Raw genomic sequence first — 25,394 nt, 5'->3', positions numbered from 1 at the left:
TTACAAGAACAACCTCCAAGGTTTAGTAGGCATTAGCCTTCCAAGAACTGGTCCTTTCCTGCCTCTTCCAGACCTTCTCAGTCCAAACCCAGATCCAGCAGAGCTCCCAGGCTTCAGTCCCAGGGTACGCAGAGGACTAAGCAGTGGGGGGGCCTCCACTTCTAAATCGGGGAGTAATAAAACTCCCACCATGGTAAACTGTCTCAATGACTTCTTTTTAAAACTTCCAAGCACTTCTCAACTGACTGCCCCTTTGGGGGGGAAAGATTGCTCTTCATGCAGAGAACTGGGAACTCATTACAACTCAGGACTAATGGGTTTTAAATATAGTATCCCAGGGATACAGATTTCGCTTCCTCACATTATCAACACCAAGCGGATGGCCAGATCTACCCCCAAACCAGTGGGCAGAGGCCCAAAAGCAAGTACTTTCTCTCTTAAGCATGGGGGCTATTCATTTGGTACCAGAAGAGGAAAAGGGACAAGGTTTCTACTAGAGACTTTTCCTGGTACCCAGAAAAGACAGTTCATGGCATCCTATCCTGGACCTGTCTACTCTAAACACCTTTTTGATGATTCCAAAATTCAAGATGCTGACTCTTCACCAGTTGCTCCCTATGCTAGGCAAACACGCCTGGTTGGCAACACTAGATTTAAAGAAAGCATACCTGCACATCCCAATCAGAGAATCTTGCAGAAGATAGCTATGCTTCAAAGCAGGCTACACACACTATCAGTTCTCTGCACTGCCCTTTGGCTTATCTACTGCTCCCAGGGTATTCACAAATTGCCTAGCTCCAGTCATTGCATTTTGCAGGCAAAGAAATATTCAAATATACCCATACCTGGACAATTGTCTAATTCAGGCAGGAAGCCAGGACATACTTTTGAATCATCTGGCTTTTGTACAAAGGGTGCTAACTTGTCTGGGGTACACCATAAACGAAAATAAATCACACCTGGTGCCCTGTCAACAAATTGTATTCCTGGGAGCAAGCTTGAATACAACTTCCCAGATGGCTTTCCTCACGCTAGAGAAATAAATTCATTTGACAACCTACTTCAAACATGTGGCCACAAAAACCCTGCTATCTGCAAGGCAAATACTACAAGCCATGTGGTTCATGGCCTCCTGCATTCTTCTAATTCCATATTCAAGACTGCATATGAGGAAACTACAGTGGTATCTGAAAAGCCTATGGTGTCAACATTCTCATGATCTAAAAGAAATAATTCCTATCATACCTTGCCTACACCTAGAGCTTCTTTGGTGGGAAGAGGCCTGCCACCAAAACAAGGGACTACCATTCTCACTACCCCCTGCCACCCAAAACCTAACAACAGATGCATCAGACTATGCATGGGGGGCTCACCTGGCAGGGAAGTGCATTCAGGGCAAATGGAACCCAAGCCAAATGCACCTGCATATCAGTCAAAAAGAAATGTTAGCTGTACAGAATGCTCTGACAGCCTTCAAGGACCACATTCTCCCAGGGCAATTATTGGTAAAGGCGGACAAACACCACTGTTATGTGGTACATGAACAAGCAGGGGGTACACATTCTTACCCCCTCTGCAGACTAGCCATGGTATTGTGGAACACAGCCCTGAGCTACCAAGTGCATCTACAAGCTCAATTCCTGCCAGGAAAGCTAAATACACTGGCAGACGAACTAAGCAGAAACCTCATGGTCCCACACGAGTGGAAACTGGAACAAAGGATTTTCAACATGTTGACAAGCAAATGGGGGAGCCCAGATATATACCTGTTTGCCTCCCCCCAGAACTATCAATTGGACAAGTTTTGCACAAGGACTCTACAAACAAGCTTAGAAAGTGGATGCTCTGTCCTTCAGCTGGACAAACCTATCAGTTTACGCCTTTCCTCCTCTGCCTCTGCTCTCTAAAAGTACTACTACAGATCAAACCAGGCAAACCAAGGACAATTTTGATTGCACCAGACTGTCCACGCCAACACTGGTACCCCCTATTGCGCACTGTGTCACTGTTGCCCCCATGGCACCTGCCTCAGACTCCTACTCTGTTGTCTCAGCAGGAGAACCAGATTCTGCACTCTCAGCTTCAAACTCTGAACCTAGCAGCCTGGCTAATTACCTAATCTCTCCTTTACCATCAATCAGTAAACCAGTGATGGATATCATTTTAGAGGCAAGGAGACTTAGTACTAGAAAATCTTATGCTGAAAAATGGAAAAGATTCTGTGCCTGGAACCAATCTCAAGGGATGAGCACAGCAGTGCCCAACTTACCTCACATTTTACAATACTTAACTGAGATGCTTCACAAGGGCCTGTCTTTCTCTTCCATCAAGATTCACGCTTCAGCCATTTCAGCTCATTATAACACAGAACCTCTTCTCTCATCCACTGCTTAAGCATTTCCTCAGAGGGGCCATAAATCTACGACCACCCAGGAGACCTCCAACTAAAACCAATAACAAATTAGTCAAAAGGCTAAAAAAACTGAAAAAATAAAATACTTTTTGCAGACAAACTGATGAACTGAAATCCCGTTTATTGCACAAGACCTCCAACTCCAGCCTGGGACCTTATCTTTGTATTGGAGAAACTCCCGCTTCCTCCTTTCGAGCCAGCTGCTACTGCATACTTAAAATTCCTTTCTTGGAAAACAGCTTTCCTTTTAGCAATCACGTCAGCAAGAAGGGTATCTGAATTACAGACCCTCATGGCAGTGGAGCCTTTCATCATCTTTCATGAGGACAGGATGTTCCTCAGGACCAATTCCTCCATGTCCAAGGTGTTATCCAGTGTGGCCTTTAATCAGTCCATTCATTTGCCATCCTTCTTTCCTAATCCACAGAACAAAGGGGAATGGATACTGCACTCCTTAGATGTGCACAGACAACTTAGATTTTACTTGGACAAGACTAAACCTCAAAGGAAATCTGACCAACTGCTGGTGGCATTTGCTACAGGGTGCAGAGGGGAAGGCTATTTTAAAGCAAACTATTTCTAAATGGATAGCATTTCTGCTACAAGTACCATGGAAAACCTGTCCCACAGGGGATCAGACACCACTCAACCAGGGCTGCCTCTACCTCTACAGCCTTTCTCAGAGCCGTCCCTACCAGGGACATCCTAGAAGCTGCTACCTGGAGTTCTGTACATACCTTCACCAAGCATTACCATCTGCCAATTTTCTCTAAAACCACAGCTGGCTTTGCCACTGCAGTCTTGCAGGGCCTGATAGCTGGTTCTAATGCTATCTAAGTTCCTCCTCCCATCCTTAGCTTTGGGAATCTACCCAAATGTGATGACTGCAACAATGAAACACAAAGAACATAGTAAAGTTGTGTACACTTGCCATAAATGTAGATGTTCAAGTGTATTCATTGTTGCAGTCCTGGTTACCCTCCCTCCAGCCCCCTTACTTCTTTTGGCTATACGTCTATTCTCCTTTACTATGCTCAAAAGCTTTTTGGTGTATTTGCTTTTTTGTTGGAGGTATAACCTGGTATATTTATAGATTTAATTGCTTCCCATTAGGGGGGCACCTGACATATGGGGAAGAAAAACTGATGTAATGGCATCGGCTGCATGTTTTATACCCCTGACGTCACAGAAGAAGGGACAGCAACTGATGCAGGACAAGACTTTTTAATCAGGCCGACTGAGGGCTACTGCAAGCAGATAACCCCCAAATGTGATGACTGCAACAGTGAATACAGTCGAACATCTACATTTATAGTAAGTGTACACAAATGTACTTTTCCACTACCCAGAGATATAGCTGATATTTTGCCATTTAAAAAAAATAAAAAAGTTCAATACCTGCAAGAGCAAATCCCTTCCTCCCTAAAGATAAGTGCTGTTTTTCCTAATCATCTCTGACTGCAACTAAAGTAAAGTTATAGTAGCCACAGTAATGTATTTCACTTTGTTGCTGTCCTTCAGAGCCTCAGACATCACCACTGTAATTGTATAAAACTTACCTTGTAAAGCAGCGCAACATGGATTGGTTACTCTTGTCCTGCTGCTATGTGAGAGTGAGGGAGTAAATATGAGAACCTTGATTCATTCATTTCCAGTTTCCTACTGTAAAACTTAGATGCTGAACAGGGGCTATTGTTATTGTATCTGCTTCACTACCTACCACTAAATTAGACATTTATAATCTAAACAAAATTATACTTTGATGTCTGACATTATGGGCTGTTGAGTCACACCAATGGCACCAAACAGATGATTCATGTTTGTATGTCTTTTGTATTCTTTAAACAATTTCTTAAGGGCAGCTTGACCACTAGAGCATGCAGGATATGCACTAGTGTCCTTGAGTATCTGTGGCATTCACACCAAAAAGAGGCTTGACACTGAATATCCCCACCAAGCAGTTTTTTGGCCTCACTTCCTAGACCTCTTTCTTACCATTCTCACTTGTGTTTCAGTGCATACTTATGCACATCATCTGTATTTAAACTAACTTACATGCTTTTGCACAGGTGTATATTCACACACACACACACACAAATTTCCATTCAAGGCAAGTAATATTCTCCTTCAGTACAGCCTTATATCCTGGTCCAAGGTAGTAAATGGTCACCACCACAGATTTACCAGCTGGGGACCTCCCAGATACTATTTCACTCTTGTTACTAAGCCCAGTAATAATAATGGTAATAATAATGAGTGGTAGTGTGTCTGTGAGTAGTCTTGCCAGATGCCAGCAACTTTTCACCAGTTAGCAATAAATGCTGTCTTGGTAATTAAGAAAATACATGAACTGAGTACAAGTCACAAACTTTTAAAAAATGAGTAAATCAAAATACTTGGAAAACAATGAGTTTAATATAGATACATTTAAATATACAAACGCTCATGAGTTCACACACAGAAGCATAGCATATTTCCTTTGAAAACAAGAAAGAAAATCATCTAACTGCAGTTAGCCTTTTTATATAGATATGTTTTTTAATTGAGAGAATTATTGAGTCTTAAGCTAAACTGTCTGAATTTTGAGAACATTTCTGGCAGAGACAGAATAGGGATGTACTAAGTGAAGATGCTTGTTACATAGAGGGATACAGGGATGTGCTGTCAAATTAGGCTGCTACTTCAGTTATCTAGTTTGCATATTCCATTGTGGTTGGTGTGGTGGTGATCTCCACTAAGTTTTTTAATGGAAGCAGGTACCATTACAGATCCTTTTAAGATATTCTGTTCTTAGAGATCAGTCTGTGAATACTGTTCTATGGTATATGCTGAATCTACTTGACAGCCAAATTGCAGCTCATTTCCCTTGGTACATTCAGCAGTTGTATGATGACCCAGGGGTAGGTAGATTTTAATTACCTTGAAGCATACTTTAGTTTTGCTAACTTGCATAAGCCGTCAGCTATTGCGATGGAATTTTTAGATGTCTGTACTTCTTCAGATGAGGTACCTGATTTTGCCATTGAGGCTTTCGTACAAGAAAAAAGAAAGAAAAAGACAAATCTAGATATATTTTGTATATGTATGGTGTATGTGTGTATAAAATACATACATACACATGTATGTGTATGTATATAGTTACATATCTGTATTGCAGGTGAATTAGCTTGTTGTATGACTCATAAGTATCTCTGTCCTTCTATTGTCTATTCAGTTATTTGGCAGAGAAAGTGGAAAATTATTCTGATGGCTACCTTTCTACTCCCTAGTAACAACAACAAAAGACCCAGCCAAGCAAGAGTCTTCTCTGTGTAATACTTTAAATCTCCTGTAGCGGAGGCACGTGGGATATATGCAAATGACCCCACAAAGATACTCCAGTCTTTTTAGCTATGTGGCTCAAGAATGCCTGTGACGCTTTACATTTTTTAAAATATTTACTGCTCCATTCAGGATATTAGAGCCAAACCACACTGCTGTAGACATGCATTGTTTTGCTCTTTTCAGTACAGCATAAATGGATTGTTTAGCCAAACTTTGGAAACACAGAACTTAAAGGTAAGCCCTGATGTCCATAACTACTAGGGTGACTGCAAAATATCACATGTAACATCCAAACCAAAGGGTATAAAGGTCACTGGCTGGGTCTTGTTGTTTTTACTAAACAGTTTGTGTGACCGTTTTCTCCTTTAATTTTCACTTTACACTTTTGTTGAAATCTGTGAATTGTATGTTTAATTTAACTTCTTTTGTGTCTGTTTCACTTATTAATTGTGAGACAGAGATTCATGGTAAAGTCTTAACTTTCTAGCTAGACAAAGTGTGGCTCCTGTTTGAGTGAAGGACAAATAGTTTCATTAGAGGTGGCAGCCCTTGTGTTCCCTTAGGCTTATAGCAAAATTATTGCACACATCCTAGCAGTTGTCACCTGTGATGAGAAATGTTTTAATTGATGCATGTTAAGAAAACATTTGACAGAATTTGGAGGGATTTTTAAGACCTTATGCATGTGGTTACCATCAGGATTTTGGTAATATGTGAGTGCCCTGTATCTTAAGCCATCATGCTTAGGGTTTGGTGCAGATACCTTCTTTGCATTACCTTTTGATTATCTCAAAGGGTCTTTTCAGAAATGCCTTCCTCCCCTGCATCTCCTCAGTTTTGCTCTGGACCAATTGATACATAGTATAGAAAAGGATTTTGACATTCATGGGATTGCTTTGTAGAAAATGGATTTTTCTTAAAGTCAGGTAAATATATATATACTTATTTACATATGTTTGTCTTTTGGGGGTGCTGTGTCAGTGCATGTGGGTTGGACTGGGGAGTATAGGTGCTGAGCTGAGTGCACCAGGCATAGGCCAGGGCATGATACCATGATGTGTCACACCAGAGCATGATATCATGACATTTGCCAGGCCTAGGCCAGAGCATGGTATGACATGCCAGGCCTAGGCCAGAGCATGGTATCATGAACTGTCATGCCAGGCATAGGCCAGAGCATGGTATCATGACATGTGCCATGCATAGGCCAGTGCATGGTATCATGCCATGCCAAGCCTAGGCCAAAGCATGGAATCATGCCAGGCCTAGGCCAGAGCATATTATCATGACATGTACCAAGCTTAAGCAAGAGCATGGTATCATGATATCTGTTAGGAGGCAAACCTCCCTGAATGAAGAAACTTGATTTTTCTTCAGAACTGTACTGTGGGGGGATGTCAGAAGATGAATGCCCGGCAATTTGTCATTTCCGAGTGCCTCTGTTGTAACAGCTGATTTGGTGAGTATGTCTCTTTTGTCCCTTTCTGTTTCAGTGTCATTTTGAATCCTGTTAAATTTTTATTCTGAAACACTGTGGTCCCGACCAAAATGCACAAGTTTTCACTCAGTTTAAATGAAGGTTGTGCCACTGTGTGTGGAAGAGGTTTATAAAATATGCATGTTGTGCATTATTTACCATGGAAAATGATTTTAGGCTGTCTCTACATTTAGATGAATTTGAGCAATGAAACAGAAGTGAAATTGCAATGGACCATGTGGGTTAAATAATATTTAGGTGCCAAGAGGCAGGGATCTAGACTCAGTATGTAAGTGACAGACAAAACAGACTGTGATGGGTAATGCTTCAGTCAGACATGTTCACTTCTTTTGGAAGTTATAAACTTTTGCTACACTGCTGCAGAATTTAAGGGTCTTTGCCTCTGCACTCCCCTGTTACTTTTCAGCATCATTGCCCGTATAGGCAGTGGATGACACCAAAGATAAGGAGTGTGGTTTTTGGATTCTTTGCTTGTCATCTTGGGGGGGGGGGCGGCACTGGTACTTTTTTTTTCATTACCTCAATGCCCTTTCCACCCATTGGCTGTTTTTCCATTACTGCTGTGCCCTCCTACCATTTGGCTGGCAAGTGCTGTATAATAACTGCTTACACATTCTCAGTCAGACTGGAGTGCAATTTGCCTTTGCCTCTGCTTATGCTTCCTAGTCACTGTATATACAGAACACACTTTGGCAACTTCTGTCTGAGGATGATTCTGCAGTAGAACATAGCCAAATCCCTCTCTGACACAGGGCAAGTCAGCTCTGCCTGCATCGTTCCATCCCTCCCTGGCACGCACCTCCAGCAGCTGGGCCACTATCAAACCTTTGTCTGTTTGTATCCTCTTGTTCCACAGAGCCAGATGACTTTGGGGTGGGTGTATGGATGCATTGTTTGCTTTGCTGTAAGCCAGTAGTCATTTATATTACATGTCTATTTTTCATAAGTTTGTAGAAAACTTCTTTGTACACATCTCCCTAAAGTAGAATACCCTTTAGAGCATGGGATGTGAATGTTTGCATTATTTTTCATGTATGCTTTTCTGCATCAGCAGTGATGAAGTGCTGATATGAGTAATTTTGCATTTGTTATCACACTGGACACCTACTCAGTTTGTTTTGTTTTTTCAGTCGTGTCTGTGTTACCCCCATCTCAATCCCCACTATTGCTTTGACTTCCACATGAATGCTTACACAGTATGGTGCATGTTTGCTTTTAAGTAAATCATCTCCAACTGCAGTGCAACATACTGTTTAGGCAAACTAGGTCACCACAATCCTCCTCCATAAATCAACCTTTGCCCTTCCCTCAGGGTTTGTGAGCTAGTATTACTCACTGAACACCTATCTTCCACCTCCCAGCTTCTCCTCTGCTTGTTCTGCTAATCAAACTGGGGTCATCTGTGGTATAGTCAGAACTTTGTCTAATCATGGAGCTGGTCTGGGCAGATACTTTTGATAGCTACCTTCTCATGTAGAAGAAACAGAGAGCTATAGATGTCCTTCAAGAATGCAACTGCAGTCATAACATGTGGGTTGTCCTGCCTCAGACAGCCCTCGGTCGGCCGGATTCCAAAGTCTGGGTCCGACGTCGGCTGATGTCGCATTTCTCTCCGACGTCAGAGCGGCTGGAGTATATAAGCATCAGCCGACACCATTTTCTTCAGTCTTTCTTGCCGCGCGGTGCCCGAAGCAGAAGCAGTTCGCAAGTGCCGGTCGGTCAGCTCCTGTATTCTACGATACCGAAGTCATCAAAAAATCTAAGTACCCCGTTGGGGACCTTTTCTTGCCTCAGCCGATGTCAGAAATTACTGAAAAAGTTAACAATTGCCTTTTTGGTGGTAAACAAATACCTCATAAGGATTTCCACTCTTACTGCCTCCCTTGCCTGGGCCCAGACCACGATGTCTCGGCCTGTGTAGCCTGTGCTCGCTTCAACAAGCACACTCTCAGGCGCCGGGCGGAGTTCGCTGAAGACTTTTTCGGCGATAAATTTGCTTACACCATGCCGTCGGATCGTCCGACATCGCAAACTCCCAAAAAGCGAAAAGACCGGGACCGACATCCTCGGCCCGCGTCTACCACCGACTCCATGCCAAAACCTAGCACGAGTGCTCCGGTTCCCTCTGAGACGGTCTCTCCACCGCTCCGAACCGAAGACACCGCATTACCGACGACTCCGATTCCAGACATTACTCCGACGCCAGTTATAGATTTTCCTCCGGATACCGAAACCGAGAAAATGCCCGAGATCATTGCTGTAGACAAGGTCACTCCTGCACGTGGAGCTGCCAGGCCTCCTATGGCCATGTCTATTAAGGCCTACACTAGGGCTAAGGCAGCCAGCAAAACAAAGCATATTACTTCTAAATCCTTACCTCAGCCGACTCCGGAGACACAAATTATGTCCATGGCTGCTGATTTAATTTCCATGATTAGAGGTTCACAGACCCATCCTGAGAGAGCATCCCAGCCTCCTCCTGATAAAAGGCCCCGGGTTGAACCCTCTGACCCTACTCCTTCAGATGAAGACTCTGAGGGCTCTGTCCACTCTGATAGCCAGGAAGAGCTCTTCCAGACCTATGAGGACTCGGATGCAGAAGATTCCATACCTTCGGCCTACCCTCCTGAGGATATTTCTTTTGGGGAAGTTCTGCACACCATGAGGGAACATTTCAAGTGGCAGGGCCAGGAATATTCTGATTCCAGGAAACGCCTTAGGACTTTCCTTAAGAAGCCTCAGCACAGGCCCTTAGCTATTCCTCCTGTACTTGATGTTCTGGATGATTTGTATTCTGATTCTAGTGCTACCCCTGATTCTCTCCCTCCTGCCCCAGCCAAGCCAGACAGGTATTACAGGGTCCCAGAAACTCATTCCCATTTATTCAGGGCCCATACTGTTGATTTGGAAACTATTTCACAGGGGCCTAAAGGAGTTTCAGCCTCCACCTCAAAAATCCTTTGCCCTCCAACAGGGAAGCAAGGTCATTAGAGAGATGGGGTAAAAAGGTTTACACATCCACTACCTTATCTATGAGAGCTTTAAATTGCCTTTCATATGTTCCAATATCAGGATTATCTCTTAGAAGATTTACAAAAAACATTAGCTTCTCCTGATCCTTTAGACAGGAAGACTTTGCAGGATGCTGTACATAACACTCAGCAAGTAAGCAATCACTTCCTGCAGTGTGGATATGATGCACTGGAAGCTTCATGTAGGGCAGCTATGACAGGGGCAGTGATGCGTAGACATGCTTGGTTAAAAGATCAACCTCTACCAGAGCATGTAAAAGCAAAACTTCTGGATGTACCTTTGGAAAAGAACAAGCTTTTTGGTGCAAATGCTAAGGATGTGTTAAAGACCATCGAAGAAAAAGCAAAATCAGTTCAAACTGTAAAGGATTTCCTCCAGGTTCAACCCCCCAGATTCAGTAGGAATTGGCCTTCAAAAAACTGGTCCTTTCCTAATCCAGAAAAGTTTCAAAGGGGTAAGAACAGACGTGGCCGAGGAAGAGGCCAATACAGAGGCCCTTACAGGGGACGTCAATGGCAGCCAGGAAACCAAAGAGGTGACGAGGGTTTCTCCTGCCCAACAACCACAATCTCAATGACTTTCCTCTACTTCCGCCTACCAGGGAACAACTAGAAGCTCCCTTGGCGGAAATTATCTCTGTTTGCAGAAAACTGGCACAGACTGACAAAGGACAAATGGATTTTGGACATTATAGACCGAGGGTACAGGTTTCATTTTCATATCTTACCAAGAAAACAAGGCATGCCAAATCTACCACAACATCAAAGGGCAGAGGCTATCAAGCAAATCTCTCTGCTAACTCAAATGAAAGCAATAGAAAGAGTTCCACAACAAGAACAAGAACAGGGGTTTTACTCAAGACTGTTCCTTGTTCCAAGAAAAGAAACTCAATGGAGACCAATACTGGACTTGTCCGCATTAAACACCTTTCCCATAGTACCAAAGTTCAAAATGCTGACTCTACAGCAACTCCTTCCCATGCTGGGCAAGGAGTCGTGGCTGATTACTCTGGACCTCAAGGAGGCATACCTGCATGTCCCTATCAGACACAGCTGCAGAAGATATCTCAGATTTCTTGCAGGGCCAGAGCATTATCAATTCTCAGCATTGCCATTTGGCTTATCTACTGCGCCCAGAGTGTTTACAAAATGCCTGGCTTCAGTAATTGCTCATTGCAGGCTCCAGGGTATACAAATTTACTCGTACCTGGACGACTGCCTCATACAAGCGGATGACAAATTGATGTTGACAAAAAATCTGGAATATGTCATACGATTACTTCAAGCTCTGGGATACACAGTCAACTTCCAAAAGTCAAGACTGCAGCCATCCCAGCAAATAATCTTCTTAGGAGCCAAACTAGACACAGCCTCTCAGATGGCTTACCTGACAGAAGACAAGCAAGAGAAGTTAACTCAATACTTCAAAGGTTTAGCAAAACTCACCCAGATGACTGCAAGGAGATTCCTACAGGCCCTGGGTTACATGGCATCCTGCATTCTACTGGTTCCATTAGCAAAACTACACATGAGAAAGCTTCAATGGTACCTAAAAAGCGTTTGGTCTCAGCACAGCAACATCTTGGAGACAATCATACCACTCATTCCATGCTTACAAAAGGAATTCCTATGGTGGGCCTCGGTGAGCCAGGAAAACACAGGTATGTCATTCAAAAAACCACCGATAACACAGACCATGACTACAAACGCCTCAGACCTTGGATGGGGGGCACACATGGAAGGCAGGTGTATACAAGGACAATGGTCTCCAAAGGAAACACATCTGCATATAAATCAAAAGGAAATGCTGGCAGTAATGCATGCTATTGAGGCTTTTCAAAACCAACTCCAGCAAGGTCACTTAATGATATGGACAGACAACACCACTGTGATGTGGTACATAAACAAGAAGGGGGGCACCCACTCTTACCCCCTTTGCAGACTGACAATGCAGCTTTGGGAGAAATCACTGAGTCTAAACATCCAGTTACAATCACAGTTTGTTCCAGGAAAAGACAATGTGTTGGCGGACAGCCTAAGCAGGAATTTCACAGATCCACACGAGTGGAGGTTACATCCGAAGGCTTTCAGACAACTCACTTCGACATGGGGCAAGCCAGAAGTGGACCTATTTGCCTCTCACCTCAATCATCTCCTACCAAAATTTTGCACAAGGACATACCATCCAAAGGCTTGGAAAATAGATGCTCTTTCATTCAACTGGAACTCCCTAGCAATCTATGCATTCCCACCTCTGCCACTGATGACCTCAGTATTACTAAAGATCAAAGCAGAGAAGCCCAAGGGAATCATAATAGCTCTGGATTGGCCAAGACAACACTGGTACCCACTACTACGGAGCATATGTCACACCAGGAGGTGGGCCCTCCCTCAGTGGCCTCTACTTTTGACTCAACACAATTTCGAAACACTGCATCCAAACCTTCAGACTCTGCAGCTAACAGCCTGGGAGATCCCATAAATAAATTCAACTTATCTCTCTCCAAGGAAGTTCAGCGGATACTAACAGAGGCTCGAAGACCGTCCACCAGAAACGTCTACTTAGCAAAGTGGAAAAGATTCAGCAATTGGAATACCAGCAATGGGCATGATGCTTCATTACTGAACATCCCACTTTTCTTGGAATATTTGGCAGATATGTTACAGAGTGGCCTCTCATATTCTTCAATAAAGATACATGCATCTGCTATTTCAGCTAGATACAACACTGATCCTCCTGTTTTTTCTCACCCCTTACTAAGACAATTCCTCAGGGGAATCAAGAACATTAAGCCACCAAGAAAGGCCCCAGTGCCAGCCTGAGACCTCAATTTTGTTTTAGAAAAACTGACTCTACCTCCTTTTGAGCCAGCAGCTTCAGTTGACTTGCAATTTCTCTCATGGAAAACAGCCTTCCTGTTGGCAATTACCTCAGCAAGAAGGGTTTCGGAACTACAGGCCCTAATGGCAATACCACCCTTTATTATTTTCCACAGAGACAGGGTTTCATTAAAGACCAACCCTACCTTTATGCCAAAGGTGGTATCTAGGGTTTCTCTAAATCAAGCCATTCATCTGCCTGCTTTCTTCCCCAATCCTGAGAATAAGGGGGAAAGGCTTTTGCATACCTTGGACATTCATAGACAACTTCGATACTACCTGGACAGAACCAAGGCCAGTAGGAAGTCTGAACAGCTTTTGTAGCTTACGCCCCTGCAGTCCAAGGAAAAGCAATTTCAAAACAGACTATTTCTAAATGGATTGGACATTGCATCAGATTCTGTTATTCCTTTCATGGAAAGACTGTTCCAGCCTATGTCAGACCACATTCCACCAGAGCTACAGCCACCTCTACAGCATTTTTAAGAGGGGTGCCTACAAAGGACATTCTAGAAGCTGCTACATGGAGCTCCGTGCATACATTCTCAAAACACTACAATCTCCCCCTATATTCCAGATCCAGAGCAGGCTTTGCTTCGGCAGTCCTGCAGGGTTTGATTGCCACACCATCTCTTTCCTAGAGCATACCTCCTCCCCCAGCTAAGCTATGGTATTCTACCGACATGTTATGACTGCAGTTGCATTCTTGAAGGACATAGTACAGTTTTGTACCTACCATAAATGTAGATGTCCGATAGACATGCAACTGCAGTCGGGTTTTCCCTCCCTCCATACCCTTCTATGCTTAGGGTCCACTCCTATCCCCCTCACTCTCAGCTGGGGATATCTGTTATGGTGTATTTGTTTTATTGCTCATGTATTTGTTTGGAATCCTGTTTTTGTCTTCCAATTTGATTACAGCCTTCCTTGGAGGGCACCTGGCATCTGGGACAAGAAACACTGAAGAAAATGGCGTCGGCTGATGCTTATATACTCCAGCCGCTCTGACGTCGGAGAGGAATGCGACATCAGCCGACGTCGGACCCAGACTTTGGAATCCGGCCGACCGAGGGCTGCCTGAGGCAGGACAACCCACATGTTATGACTGCAGTTGCATGTCTATCGGACATCTACATTTATGGTAGGTACAAAACTGTACTATTCTTTGCATCAAAATAATCTTATTTTGCCTGGCACAGTGACACAGAGCGATGGGGCTCTAGCTATGACACAGGTGACCTGAGTTTAATTAGTGGCTGTAGCATCTAAAGAGCCTGGGGGGGGGTGAATGGACATGGGCTTTCTCACCTCCGCCAGGAGTGGGAGGGAGGGGGATGTAAGAACTTGAGGGCACAATGGGTAGTGCAGTTTCCCTGGTGGGAAACCACCACTCATAATTTGGAGGGAGATGCAGAGTTGCCTGAAAGGAAACACCCCTTGCAAAAGTGAAAGGACACCTTTCCCTGTAGCTCACTGTATGTTCCATCCACCTTGCTTCACCAGGGGCATATGGTAGAGAGGGTGCTTAATTCATTAACATCTGTGTGGGGTGGAATGTCACACCTCTAGCAGCCTGCATATATCTTGCATTCCGGAGCATTTTCTGAAAAGTAAACTTAAAAAAAAAACATACAATGCCCTTCTATTCTCATGTTGCAGTATTCTAAACATGAGGAATCCTCTTACAAACCGCAGATTGTACTTTTTTGTTAAACTTTCACAAACAATTTGTCATGTCTTGGAAACTGTACTACCTAGAAATACATTGTTAGAACATTTTTGTTAACCAAACATAAGGTTTCACATGACAGCAAGAAATTCTGATGAGTGCATGTTTATTGAGATATTTTCAGACATATAAAAACATACTGCGGTGGTGGTGCTGCGGTAGTGTTGTCGCCTTACAGCAAGACGTTGTCCCGTTCGATTCTCAGCTAGAGTGTCTTCTGTGCGGAGACATGCGTGAATGGGCGTACCTTCGTTGAAGGTTGTACATCAGGGTTGGCAACTTGGCACGTAAAAATCTACTGCCAATCATTAGCGGACCGGAGTTCCGCTGTGGTGACCCCTAACCGGGAAAAGCCGAAAGACACAACAACAGACATATAAAAACATATGCTTAATTGCATAATTAGCAATAAAAATAACACTGAATATCACTAAAGATGTGTAACTTATACATATCAAAGGCAGTTTTCTTCAACAATATCTAACGTTTCACTTGGTGTCTTGCAACAGTTTGTAAGTCATTTTGTTTTTTGAAGTATGTACAAATCAAAATATTTATTTTCATAGTTACTAACAGCTAGAAGTATCTCTGGTATAATGTGGTATAAGTGGACATTGGCAATGCATGTTCCTGCCTCCCTCCATACCCCTCAATAAAATGTAGGGTTCTTAGCTATGAAAATATGAACATATGAAAATATGAATGTGACAAATCAGTTGATTAATTTCTCTACTGCAGCATATAATAAATTAACAATTTTAGTGTAATTTTGTTAATAACACTTTGCACTTTCTAATACTAATATTAGCTGATGGGTCATTTGATTAAAGAAGCCAAGCCCAGAAAAGGTCTGGATGCCATGAGGAGCTATGGGTGCAAACTGAATATACAAAAATAGAGTTTTGGGCTTCAGTGAGTGTTAGAAAAAAATTCAAACTGCCCCTAAAAGCTGCTTGAACGACATCTCCCCTCTTGGTCATGTCTTGTCCTGGTGATAGGGAATGAAAAAGCCAGTAGACTGAGAAGGTTCGATGGTTACCAGTCAGCAGAGGCAATGATGAAAGAAAAAAAGGAAAAAAAAAGAATCTCATAATTTTCCAGAGAAACAGTCTGAAGCTTGGAACCATTTATAAGTTTTTGCCCGGGCTACAATCCAGGCAACCTGGGTTCATTTATCAGTATGAGAGTCTGAAGCACTGGCAGGAACTGATGGGTGTGTCCATCCCAGTGGGGGAAGGGTTGTCTACTGAACACACTCCATGTTTTGCCCCTAGTAGAGACTGGAGACACAGAAGGGGCACTCTTCAAAGTGGGGGGATGGGGGGACATTGACTGAGCAGTACGTCAGTATTGCACACTCAGCTCTCGGACAGTGTAGGCATTCATACACAGGGGAAATGGGAAGTTAGGTCATAAGTGAAAAAAAAATGGTAACAGTGTGTCATAGTCCCAGGATGCCTCGATCACATAGTCAGTCCAGACTGTAATTGTTAGTAGTCTGGAGTAGCCTGGAGAGGTTGGTACAGTGGACAAATAAGAAGAGGCACAGTCATCTGCTGCTGATCAGCTGCATAGGCGATCTTACAAGAAGCTAATCAAGTTTAAGGCCTACCTTTGTTATCTGCTAACAAACCGTTTTTACTGAGTATAACCAAGGCTGTTCTTTGGAGAAGTAAGCACACATTTTTCAGTCACTTCGACAAGGAGCTTGGGACAAGCTGATTAGTTGCATTAAAAGTCTGCTTCATAATTAATGTGTCTCCTTATTGATATCTTGTGTAATATGCAAATATTCGACTACTTTTTTTGCTCTAATGTTGCCAGAGTGAAATATTACTCACCTGTAGTAAAGTTCTTTTCATGCAGTGCGTCTTGCAAAGCAGTTTGCTCCTTCCCTTCCTCTTCTTCAGAACACTGTTACTTGCTTCACTCTGTTTCTTTCTCTGCTGCTGTTCCTTGAGGGTGGTGCTCCCTGAAACCATAATTCCTCATTTCAGGTATAGTCATAAGGGAGGGGTAAGCCTCCAAAGGTTTCATTCTGTGGGAGAAAATTTGACAAGGACTGAAGACAAAATTGACAGACAAGATTCCAGACTATGGTATTGCAGCATTTTGTTGTCTAAGCAACTACTTCCATCGTTTGTTGAAAGTGAAGTGTACTAAATGAGTGTGTGTTGTGCAGAAGCTGTGAAGAATGTCTGTCTAATAACAGAAAAAAAGAAAGTTACGTTAAGCACAAAAATAATGAAAACATACCAGCCTGGATGTAACAGTTTTACTGTAATCATTCTGTACTAGCACACAAGTTTATTGTAAGTACACCACTTGCTTGAACTTGTTAACAAAATATAAATTGTTCTGTTTTGTAATGAGAGCTGCTAGTCCCACTCATAGCCACATTAATTAATGTAGAAAGGCACAAAGGTAGAAGATTAAGGAGAAACTGTTAAAAGTAGGATTATTGTTAACACTTAAGTGTAAATCTGTTTTACAGAATACTCATATTGTCAATGCTTGTTCAGTACACTTCATTTTCACCCATTGTTCTAGGCCCACAACTGCTAGGTGTTTGTATACAACTGCTGATGTTGTCCTTTTAGGACATGCTGTTTAGAGTTCTGTCCTCCTGCAGTGACATATATATGTTTTTTTTATATTTTTAAGTACAATAAAGAATTAAGTGGAAAGGAAAAAATCATCTTCCACTAAATAACTGTGTCAGTGGCTGTGTCCGTTCAGCCCCATAACTTCCATATACAAAAAAAGTCATATACAATTCATTTTCATTTGTCAATTTTTCAAAGATGGCTGTATAATGGATACAGCTGTTTGCATGTTCCTACTGTGTTGAATGTGGTCTTGTTAGCAAGTAAGAAGGTCACCTTTTTGTCCTATCACCTAGGTTGGTAACTTGAAATTGTGTAGTATGTACAGGGTTTGAGTCTGTCCCCTGGTCATTGGCTAGGCTTATAGTAGTCCCCAGACTGACAGACTAGCATTTACCTGTGTACCTATGAACGTAGTGACTAGTCATGGAGTCTTTTATCACTTTCTGTATTTTTCTGAACTGAGTGAGGGATTCCCCTTTTTGGAGTTAATTTCGAATGTTAACTCCCTTACCCTGCCAGTATTAGCAATTTACAACTCCCATCTGCAGTCCATCAGTGGACTCATCGCCAGAGGATAATTTCCAGGCCTTCATGCCTCCTCTCTTGGCACACATTTCATTCTCTGTCTAACTCTTTGTCCATCTTTTCAGAATATTTTTAAGAATCTGGGTCACTTGCATCAGAAATGGAACTCTAACCGCTGTCCTGGTGGAGCAGTTTTTTTCATATTGATGCTTATTTTAATGTGTTTTTTTAAAGGCATGAATATATTGTCTGAGTAAAGTGTTATGTATGCATGTGGACTGGTAGATACAGTAGTTTTCTCTCTCTTTCCCATTTTTTCATTCAGATATTTCTATTACAGAAAGAACTGGACTTCATCTTGGACAGTATTAAATGGCTCCTCATTGTCATATTCTAAAAACCAGGGAAGTGGAGGTAGTTGGGTAAGTATTTTTGCTCATGTTTTTCTGAGGATGTGTGATAATTTTAAGAAGACTGACAGTGAAGAAATATCACAGTTCAGATGGTGATTTCTCTGATCTGTAAGTAGACTGATTTAGAGTATTTTTTTTTATGTCCAGTCTGTAAAAGTTCAGTCTGGGCATTTTAATTATGAAATCCTTCGTTGATGTTAAAGCTTGTATGTAAGATTAAAATGTCTTGTAGTCTTGATTCCTTATGCAGAAACATGCAAGACACCACATTTTTTGTAGTGTTGCCAATATACTAGATATGGTGCTGCGTCAGAAAGAAGTTCAGCACAGACTTTACTTCAGCATTTTAATTCCATGCACATCTATATTAAAGTGTGTACTTCAGTACCTCGATTGTGTTTGCTAAGGCTGTGTAAATTGTTTGGAAACTGGGAAGATACATGAAGGCTACCACATCATAGCTTACTTAGTCAGTACATGGAAGAAGGGAAAAAAACTCAAAAGCATTAGGTACGTGAGCTACTTCTAGATTATACTTTGAGAAGTCTTCTAAAACTTGTATATTCAGTCAGTGCCTGATGAAAAGAATCTCTACCAAACTTATGTCCTTTGGAGCTAAGCATCTTTTGGCCCATGCTGGAATGTTCATAGCCTGGTTTTTAAAATGTTCAAATGCCAAACCCACATGTTCTTTCCTGACAGTTATCACAAACTGATCATATTGGATGCTTACGAAATGGCCTTGACAAAGAATGTGGTGGTGGTTAGTAACTGTCCCTGACTGGTATTTCATTAATTAAAAAAAATGTGTGCCTGCCTGAGATTTTTGTCATAAAGCTTAAATAGAGGCGAAGTTCTTAATGTTTACCCACATGAATCTTATGTTAGGTTGTGGTTGATCAGAGATGAGGATTTGCTTTGAGCCTTCTTTATAAGAGTTGGAGATAGGCTGTACCAGGTACCTTTTGTCATGGGGATGGAGCTTCTGGTGTGGCCTGACTTGTGGATCTTTATCACTAAAAGTCTCTGAATTTGCCATTTCTGAATTTGGCTGTTGATATTTTGAGTTTTGTTTGAAATTTCTACTTCTGTTTTTTGCTCATTTTATGCCCATACTTTATTAACTGAAGTGGGCTTAGTGGTAGTGGTGGAAGTTCGTACTGTTGTGGCTTGTTTCAGTACTCTGGACATAGTAATTTCCTTCTCTCAGGCAACCACTGTGAGAAAGTTCTGTTGATGTGTATTTTACTGTGGGAGTATTTTATTGTTAAATTGAAGACATTTTGACTTATTCTTTTTTTTTCTTCAGAAACTAGAATTTATTTTACTTGTTTAAAAGCAGGAATATCTTCTGTGTGATGTCTGTTTTGTAGGAGACTTGGGAGAAAACGCTGCAGAATCAAACAGGGCTGTACCCACTTCATTCTGTCATGATATATGCAATTTAATAAATGTGCGTGTGTGTGTGTGTGTGTGTGTGTGTGTGTGTGTGTGTGTGTGTGTGTGTGTGTGTGTGTGTGTGTATGTATATTTGTTGTTGTTGTCTTTCGGCTTTTCCCGGTTAGGGGTCGCCACAGCGGAACTCCGGTCCAGGTGCTACTTAGTTAGAATGCTCATGTCATCAACAAAGTATACTGGCATACTTTAAATTGAACACTGTTTATCATGTCAGGGCATGTCAAATGTTGAGTGCTCCTATGTTGTATAATTGCTTGCGTGCAGGTAAGTGGAGTTTTGTCAGTACAGGTTAGAATAAGAGTTAGGTAAAGGGGATAGCTTGATTGGTGCGTGCAGGTGTGTGAGTGTTTTTGTGTGTCTGTGCAAGTGTTTCTGGGTTAGATTAATGGTTAGGTTGGGTGATAATTTTAGTGTTGTGTATGTGTGATGGTGTGTGTGTCTCTGAATTCACTTTTCTTGTGTAGTGGTACAGCTAGGGAGAGAGTTTTTAGTAAAGTAATGTGTAGGGCTGGGGTTAGGGCAGAGACAGGGTTAGGGCTAGCAAGCATAAGTAATGTTGCAGAGGTTCATAGCCCATAAAATCAATGCTGTTTGTCATTTAATGGATCTGGTTTAAAAAAAAAAGTAATTTTTTTCCTTAAAGTTTGAAGTTTTCAAACAGTGTCCTGTTTCTGCTAACACTGGGAGTCTCCTTACATATTCATTTCCAGTTTTAAGGAAAACTTAACATTGTACTTACGTTACTTGGACAATATTATTATTTTATGAGAAGGTAAACTAGATTAATTAAATTCCTTTTTCAAATGTTTAGAATCAACAGTGGAGTTTTTTAAGTTTTCCTTTTTTGGTCTCAAGAGATTACCATTTGTTATATAGCTCTCCCATAGATTTTTAATATTTATTTATTTTTGCACTATTTGTAGAAAGCCTACTTTTACTTACTGTTACTTGAAGTTTACTTGTTGCCACCCCTTTTGGTAAAAATGAAGCTTGTCAAAGAGCAATTTGTTACCTTATCCAAAACTATTTCTGATAATAAATTCGTCAGGAATTGGATTTTATTAAAAAGATGTTTCTAGAAAGGGACTACCCACTTAAATTAGTATAATGTAAGTTTTAAAAAGTATTAGACAGTAGCAACACAATTTCCACCAGTTGTATCCAGTATTTGGGACAGCAAGCAGATAATTTTGACAGTTACAGTATGGTTGTGGCCCTTCCCTTCTCATCTAATAGAACACTGAGAGAAATTAGCTGCAACTGGTGAAAGGCTGTGTTAAATGAAGATATTTTTTTTGTTAGAAATGGGTACCATTGTCTACAAGATAAATCACTACATTAAGAACATTCTTTACTCTGGTGCTTCCTTTGATGGCTATATTGGTAATAAGGGGATACCAAACTGTGGACATTGTTTCCAATGTCAGTATACTTACAAAGAACTAAATGTCATTCTTTACAATTCTCAGTACTAGGCTCTCCATGTGCCACATCATTGGATAGTCTACATCATGTTGTCTTCTGTTAGCAACACATTTTATGTTGGCAAATTGTGCAGTTGTTAAGGCAAAGAATTTACGAACACTGTTACAGGATCAACATAAGGACACGCACAATGCTGTGTTTTAGTAGTCTGTAGAGTGTAATAACTTTCTTAAGTTTTTATTTTAGAAAATAAGTGAAAATACTTCTCTGGGGTGACTGGTGGGAAAATATTTTGACTTATAATGAACTATTTTGGAAAATTAAACTAGATGGTTGTGTGAGTGCTGGACTGAATGAAATTGTGTCGAGTCTGAGAACTGGAATTTGAATAATAGTTTTTGGTTTATAATGTAAGAACATATTTTTGTTCCAGTGTTTGCAGTGTCTTGACTGTGTTGCATGGTGTATGTTTTAAAATCATGTAATCAGTCACTTGTATTTAAGTGAAATGAATACTTTTAACTCTATTTTGAAGTCCTATTACCATTATTTTGGACAAAAGTGCTTAATTGAAAGTGTTGGTTTTAGACTTTCCTGTGCACATGGGTATTGTTTTTATTAGTCATTTTATATCCTTGTTTATTCCTCTGTCTGTCTCTCCAGTCTTTGTATTTTCAGTGAGGTTATAACTGGGGCATGTGATTAGTACTGAACAGACAGTAGTGGATTGTGTTATGTTGCATAAAGTTAAAAGCCAAGGCTGTAATTAGAAGAATGGGAGCGAATTGTATTAATGCCATCTAAGCTACATGAGGTAGAGAGAAGTTATCCAATGAAACAAAATTCCAAAAATCTCAGAGAGGAAAAGAAATAGAACCCCAAAGTACATGGGTCAATGCAGAAGAAAAGATTAAATTATCCCAGTTTTGATTAAGCCACCTCAACTGACCAGATTATTATGGCCACAGAAAGCTGAAACATCTTCCATGGTCCCTGCGGCTAGGAAGAAATTCCTGTTAGACTAGCATGAAGTGACAACAGTGTGACCAGTGAAAGTGCCTGTCCAGTGAAAGTGCCTGTATCATTGTCAGTTTTATGAGCACCTCAGGCTGGGAACAGAAGAATGACCGAGAAATACATTACGTAAGTAGGTGGTCAAGAGAGTTCGGAATCTTCATCACATTTTGCTATCTTTCCTACCAAACTGTCATCCTCTACCTTTCCTGACAGCACAGAATCAATGTCTTCTTTAAAAAAGGAAAAGACACATTATTAAAAATCTGGAGGAAGAAATGGAAGTATTGTAGTATTATTGTATATTAACCTATGTACAGATTATGTTTTTTTCATTATTGAACAGAAGATGAATATGTATTTTGTCAGCTTTACCTCCCAAAAGCATCTTGTTATATGCCTTAGCAAAAATGCTTTGACTATTTAAGAGCAGACCAACCTTAGCCTTGGAGAGAATTGCCCTTCTCCAGCTGAAGGACATTAAGTGATGCACTATTTTTAGGCCGAACAGTTGGTCTCCAGTACTGAGCAGACCTGACAGACTTTGTAGTGCCGAGCTGTGCAGAATCAGTAATGTAGGTCCTGGGTTAGCATATTTGGAGGCAGATCCTTCTAAGAGAGCCTTGTCATTATGTACTGTACCAGCTGACCGAGTCGATGAGTTCTTGGAAAGTTTGGCAAGAGCAGAAAAGGAGGTAGTGTTCAAGTTTTTGTAAATTAATTTAAGGTACTTAATGTAGCAAGAGTAAACAATAAAGGCAATGCAATGTACTGTCTTGCTGTTACTCTGAAGCATTTTGTACTGAATACAGTTTTCTTTGCATTTTATAGATATTCATATAGTTAATTGCAAAACCTGGAAGAGTTTGCTTTTTTTAAAATACTTTTATTAAATTATCACTTAAGATATAGGTAAACATACATTAACATAAAAGAAAGCCAACCATATTAACATTTGTTTCCATTGATGTACATTATACATCACATATATTTTCTTTCTTTATAACCATCGTCTATCCAACATTACATAAATGGCTGAATTCCTGCCTTCCCTTTCTCCTGAACATTATTCTGCATGTATTGTCTCTACAATGTCATTTATTTCCACGTAATTTTCTCCTTCCCTTTTCTAAAAATCCGTCTTGCAGTTCTTTTCTCTCTTATAATATTTAGTACTTCAATTGCAGTTGGTTTAGACTTTGATTTCCATTTTCTAATTGCTTTTTTTTTTTTTTTGGCAGCCAGCAGAATTAAACTTAAGGCCTTACTATGTATAGGCAATTTAGATCCTGTGTCCCAGATCAAAAAATCATTCCCTTCATTGCAATTACTCACCCAATATTTCTGATGGAATACTCTGTAGGGAATTTTTAAAATCTGCCAACTTATTACACTCCTAAATCATATGTTCGCAGTTACCCCTTTCTTCCCTCTCACACCTCCAACATTTGCTGTCTACCTGACGAAAAATTATTTGAAGTGTGCTTGAGGTATAACAATATTTATGCAAACACTTGCAAGTAAAGATCCTAACCCTTCTGGTCTTTGTTGCATACTTGGGAGATATACATATGTCGTTTCATTGTTCTCTTTTAAATTGTTTTTCTAGTCTTGCTTCCGAATCTTTTGTAGTCGTCTCTGATTGATTCTTATAGTTATCATGCAGTATTGTACGGGCCCTACTAATTATCCATTTTTAGCAGCAGCTTCTGCTCTAAACACAACTAAAAACCAGTACCAGAGCAAGTCTTTCACTTAAGATTCCCCTGTCCGTTTCTCTTTTCCTGTACTGTTGTATCAATCCCTGGTAGGGAAGGCAGTCTCTAGCCTGCAGCCCAAATGTCTTTTTGGCCTCATTCTACTCTACTAATTTTCCCCTCTCTAGTTGTTTACCTCCAATACCTTGGTTCCTTTCTGTACCCGTGCTTGCAGATGTTCTTCTTGTTTCACTGTTGCAGTCATCACACTTGGGTTATCTGCCTGCTGGTAGCCCTCAGTCTGCCTGAATACCAGAGTCTTGGGATTTCTGTGTCGGATGCTTCCGCCTCTTCCATGACGTCAGGTCGTCACGGGTATAAAACATGCAGCCGACGCCATTACATCAGTCTTTCTTGCCATGGAGGAGCCCGAAGCAGAAGCAGTTCACAAGTGCCGGTCGACCGCTTCCTGAAATTATCGTTTTTCGAGTTTCAAACCTGAAGTCTTCTAAAGCCAATATCCCATTGGGGATCCTTTTTTCTTGCTCTAGCCAATGTCAGAAAAAGTTAACAATTGTCTTGCCTGTGGAAAGCAAATACCTCACAGATATTTTCATTCTTACTGCGTCACCTGTTTAGGCCCAGACCACGAAATCCCTCGCTGTCAGTTTTGTGCCTTGTTTGACGCTCGAACCATTCACCTTTGGGCTATCTTTGTCGCTAAATACTTTCACTCTCGTTCTCCATATTCCAAAATGGCTTCGATAAGCCATCTGACTACCGATCTTCCTAAAAAACGTAAAGATAAACACAGAGACAGACAGGTCCAAAACTGCCGACGACACTTCCTTTAAGTTAGTCGCCAGTCTGCCGGTACCTGCCGACGACACTTCCTTTAAGTTAGTCGCCAGTCTGCCGGTACTCAGGCGCCTTTGCAGCCCCTGATGCCTGCTTCTTCAGATTCACAGGCCTCTGCTGAGACCCATTTGGAGTCCGGTATGCCACGAGATGCTTCTTCGACTATGGAACCTGCGGATGTCTCTACCGTGGATGGGTCTGGAGCTGCTGTGCAGGCACCGGCTTTTGAGGGTGTATTCTGACCTACTGATGTTCGTATTAAACAGACAACTTCGTTTTTAACTAAAACTACCAGGTTTCGCAGGCCCAGAGTTTGCACTATGCCTAGAAAACAGACGACCAAAGTGCGTGCTCAAGCTCCCATACCACAAAAACAAATGCTTAGAATGGCTAAGGATCTTATTACTCTAATTAGGGGAAGCCAGCCTTCCCCTGCTAAAAGACAAAGAATTGAGTTAACTTCAGATTCCACAGAACAGGACTCCGATGACTCTGACCCTTCTTATTACCAGGACATAC

At 41.4% G+C, this 25,394-nt stretch overlaps 1 protein-coding gene across 9 annotated transcripts in view; it reads left to right on the top strand.

Moving 5' to 3' along the window:
• Positions 1-25,394, top strand: part of ARHGAP12 (Rho GTPase activating protein 12) — a 1,910,410-nt gene that overhangs the window by 1,390,480 nt on the left and 494,536 nt on the right. For 6 of the 9 annotated variants that reach the window (XM_044066697.1, XM_044066698.1, XM_044066693.1 and 3 more), the window contains one exon: positions 18,336-18,432. In XM_044066697.1, the coding sequence (XP_043922632.1) occupies positions 18,336-18,432 (97 nt within the window). The remainder of the gene's footprint in view (positions 1-18,335; positions 18,433-25,394) is intronic. The other 3 variants (XM_044066699.1, XM_044066696.1, XM_044066702.1) reach the window with 1 other exon arrangement.

The sequence above is a fragment of the Protopterus annectens genome, chromosome 3.part1 (assembly GCF_019279795.1).
Source record: "Protopterus annectens isolate FY-2018-M chromosome 3.part1, PAN1.0, whole genome shotgun sequence".
In the NCBI taxonomy this organism is placed as follows: domain Eukaryota; kingdom Metazoa; phylum Chordata; order Ceratodontiformes; family Protopteridae; genus Protopterus; species Protopterus annectens.
The sequence above is the reverse complement of the archived record's forward strand: the minus strand, read 5'-3'. Positions and strand labels throughout refer to the sequence as shown.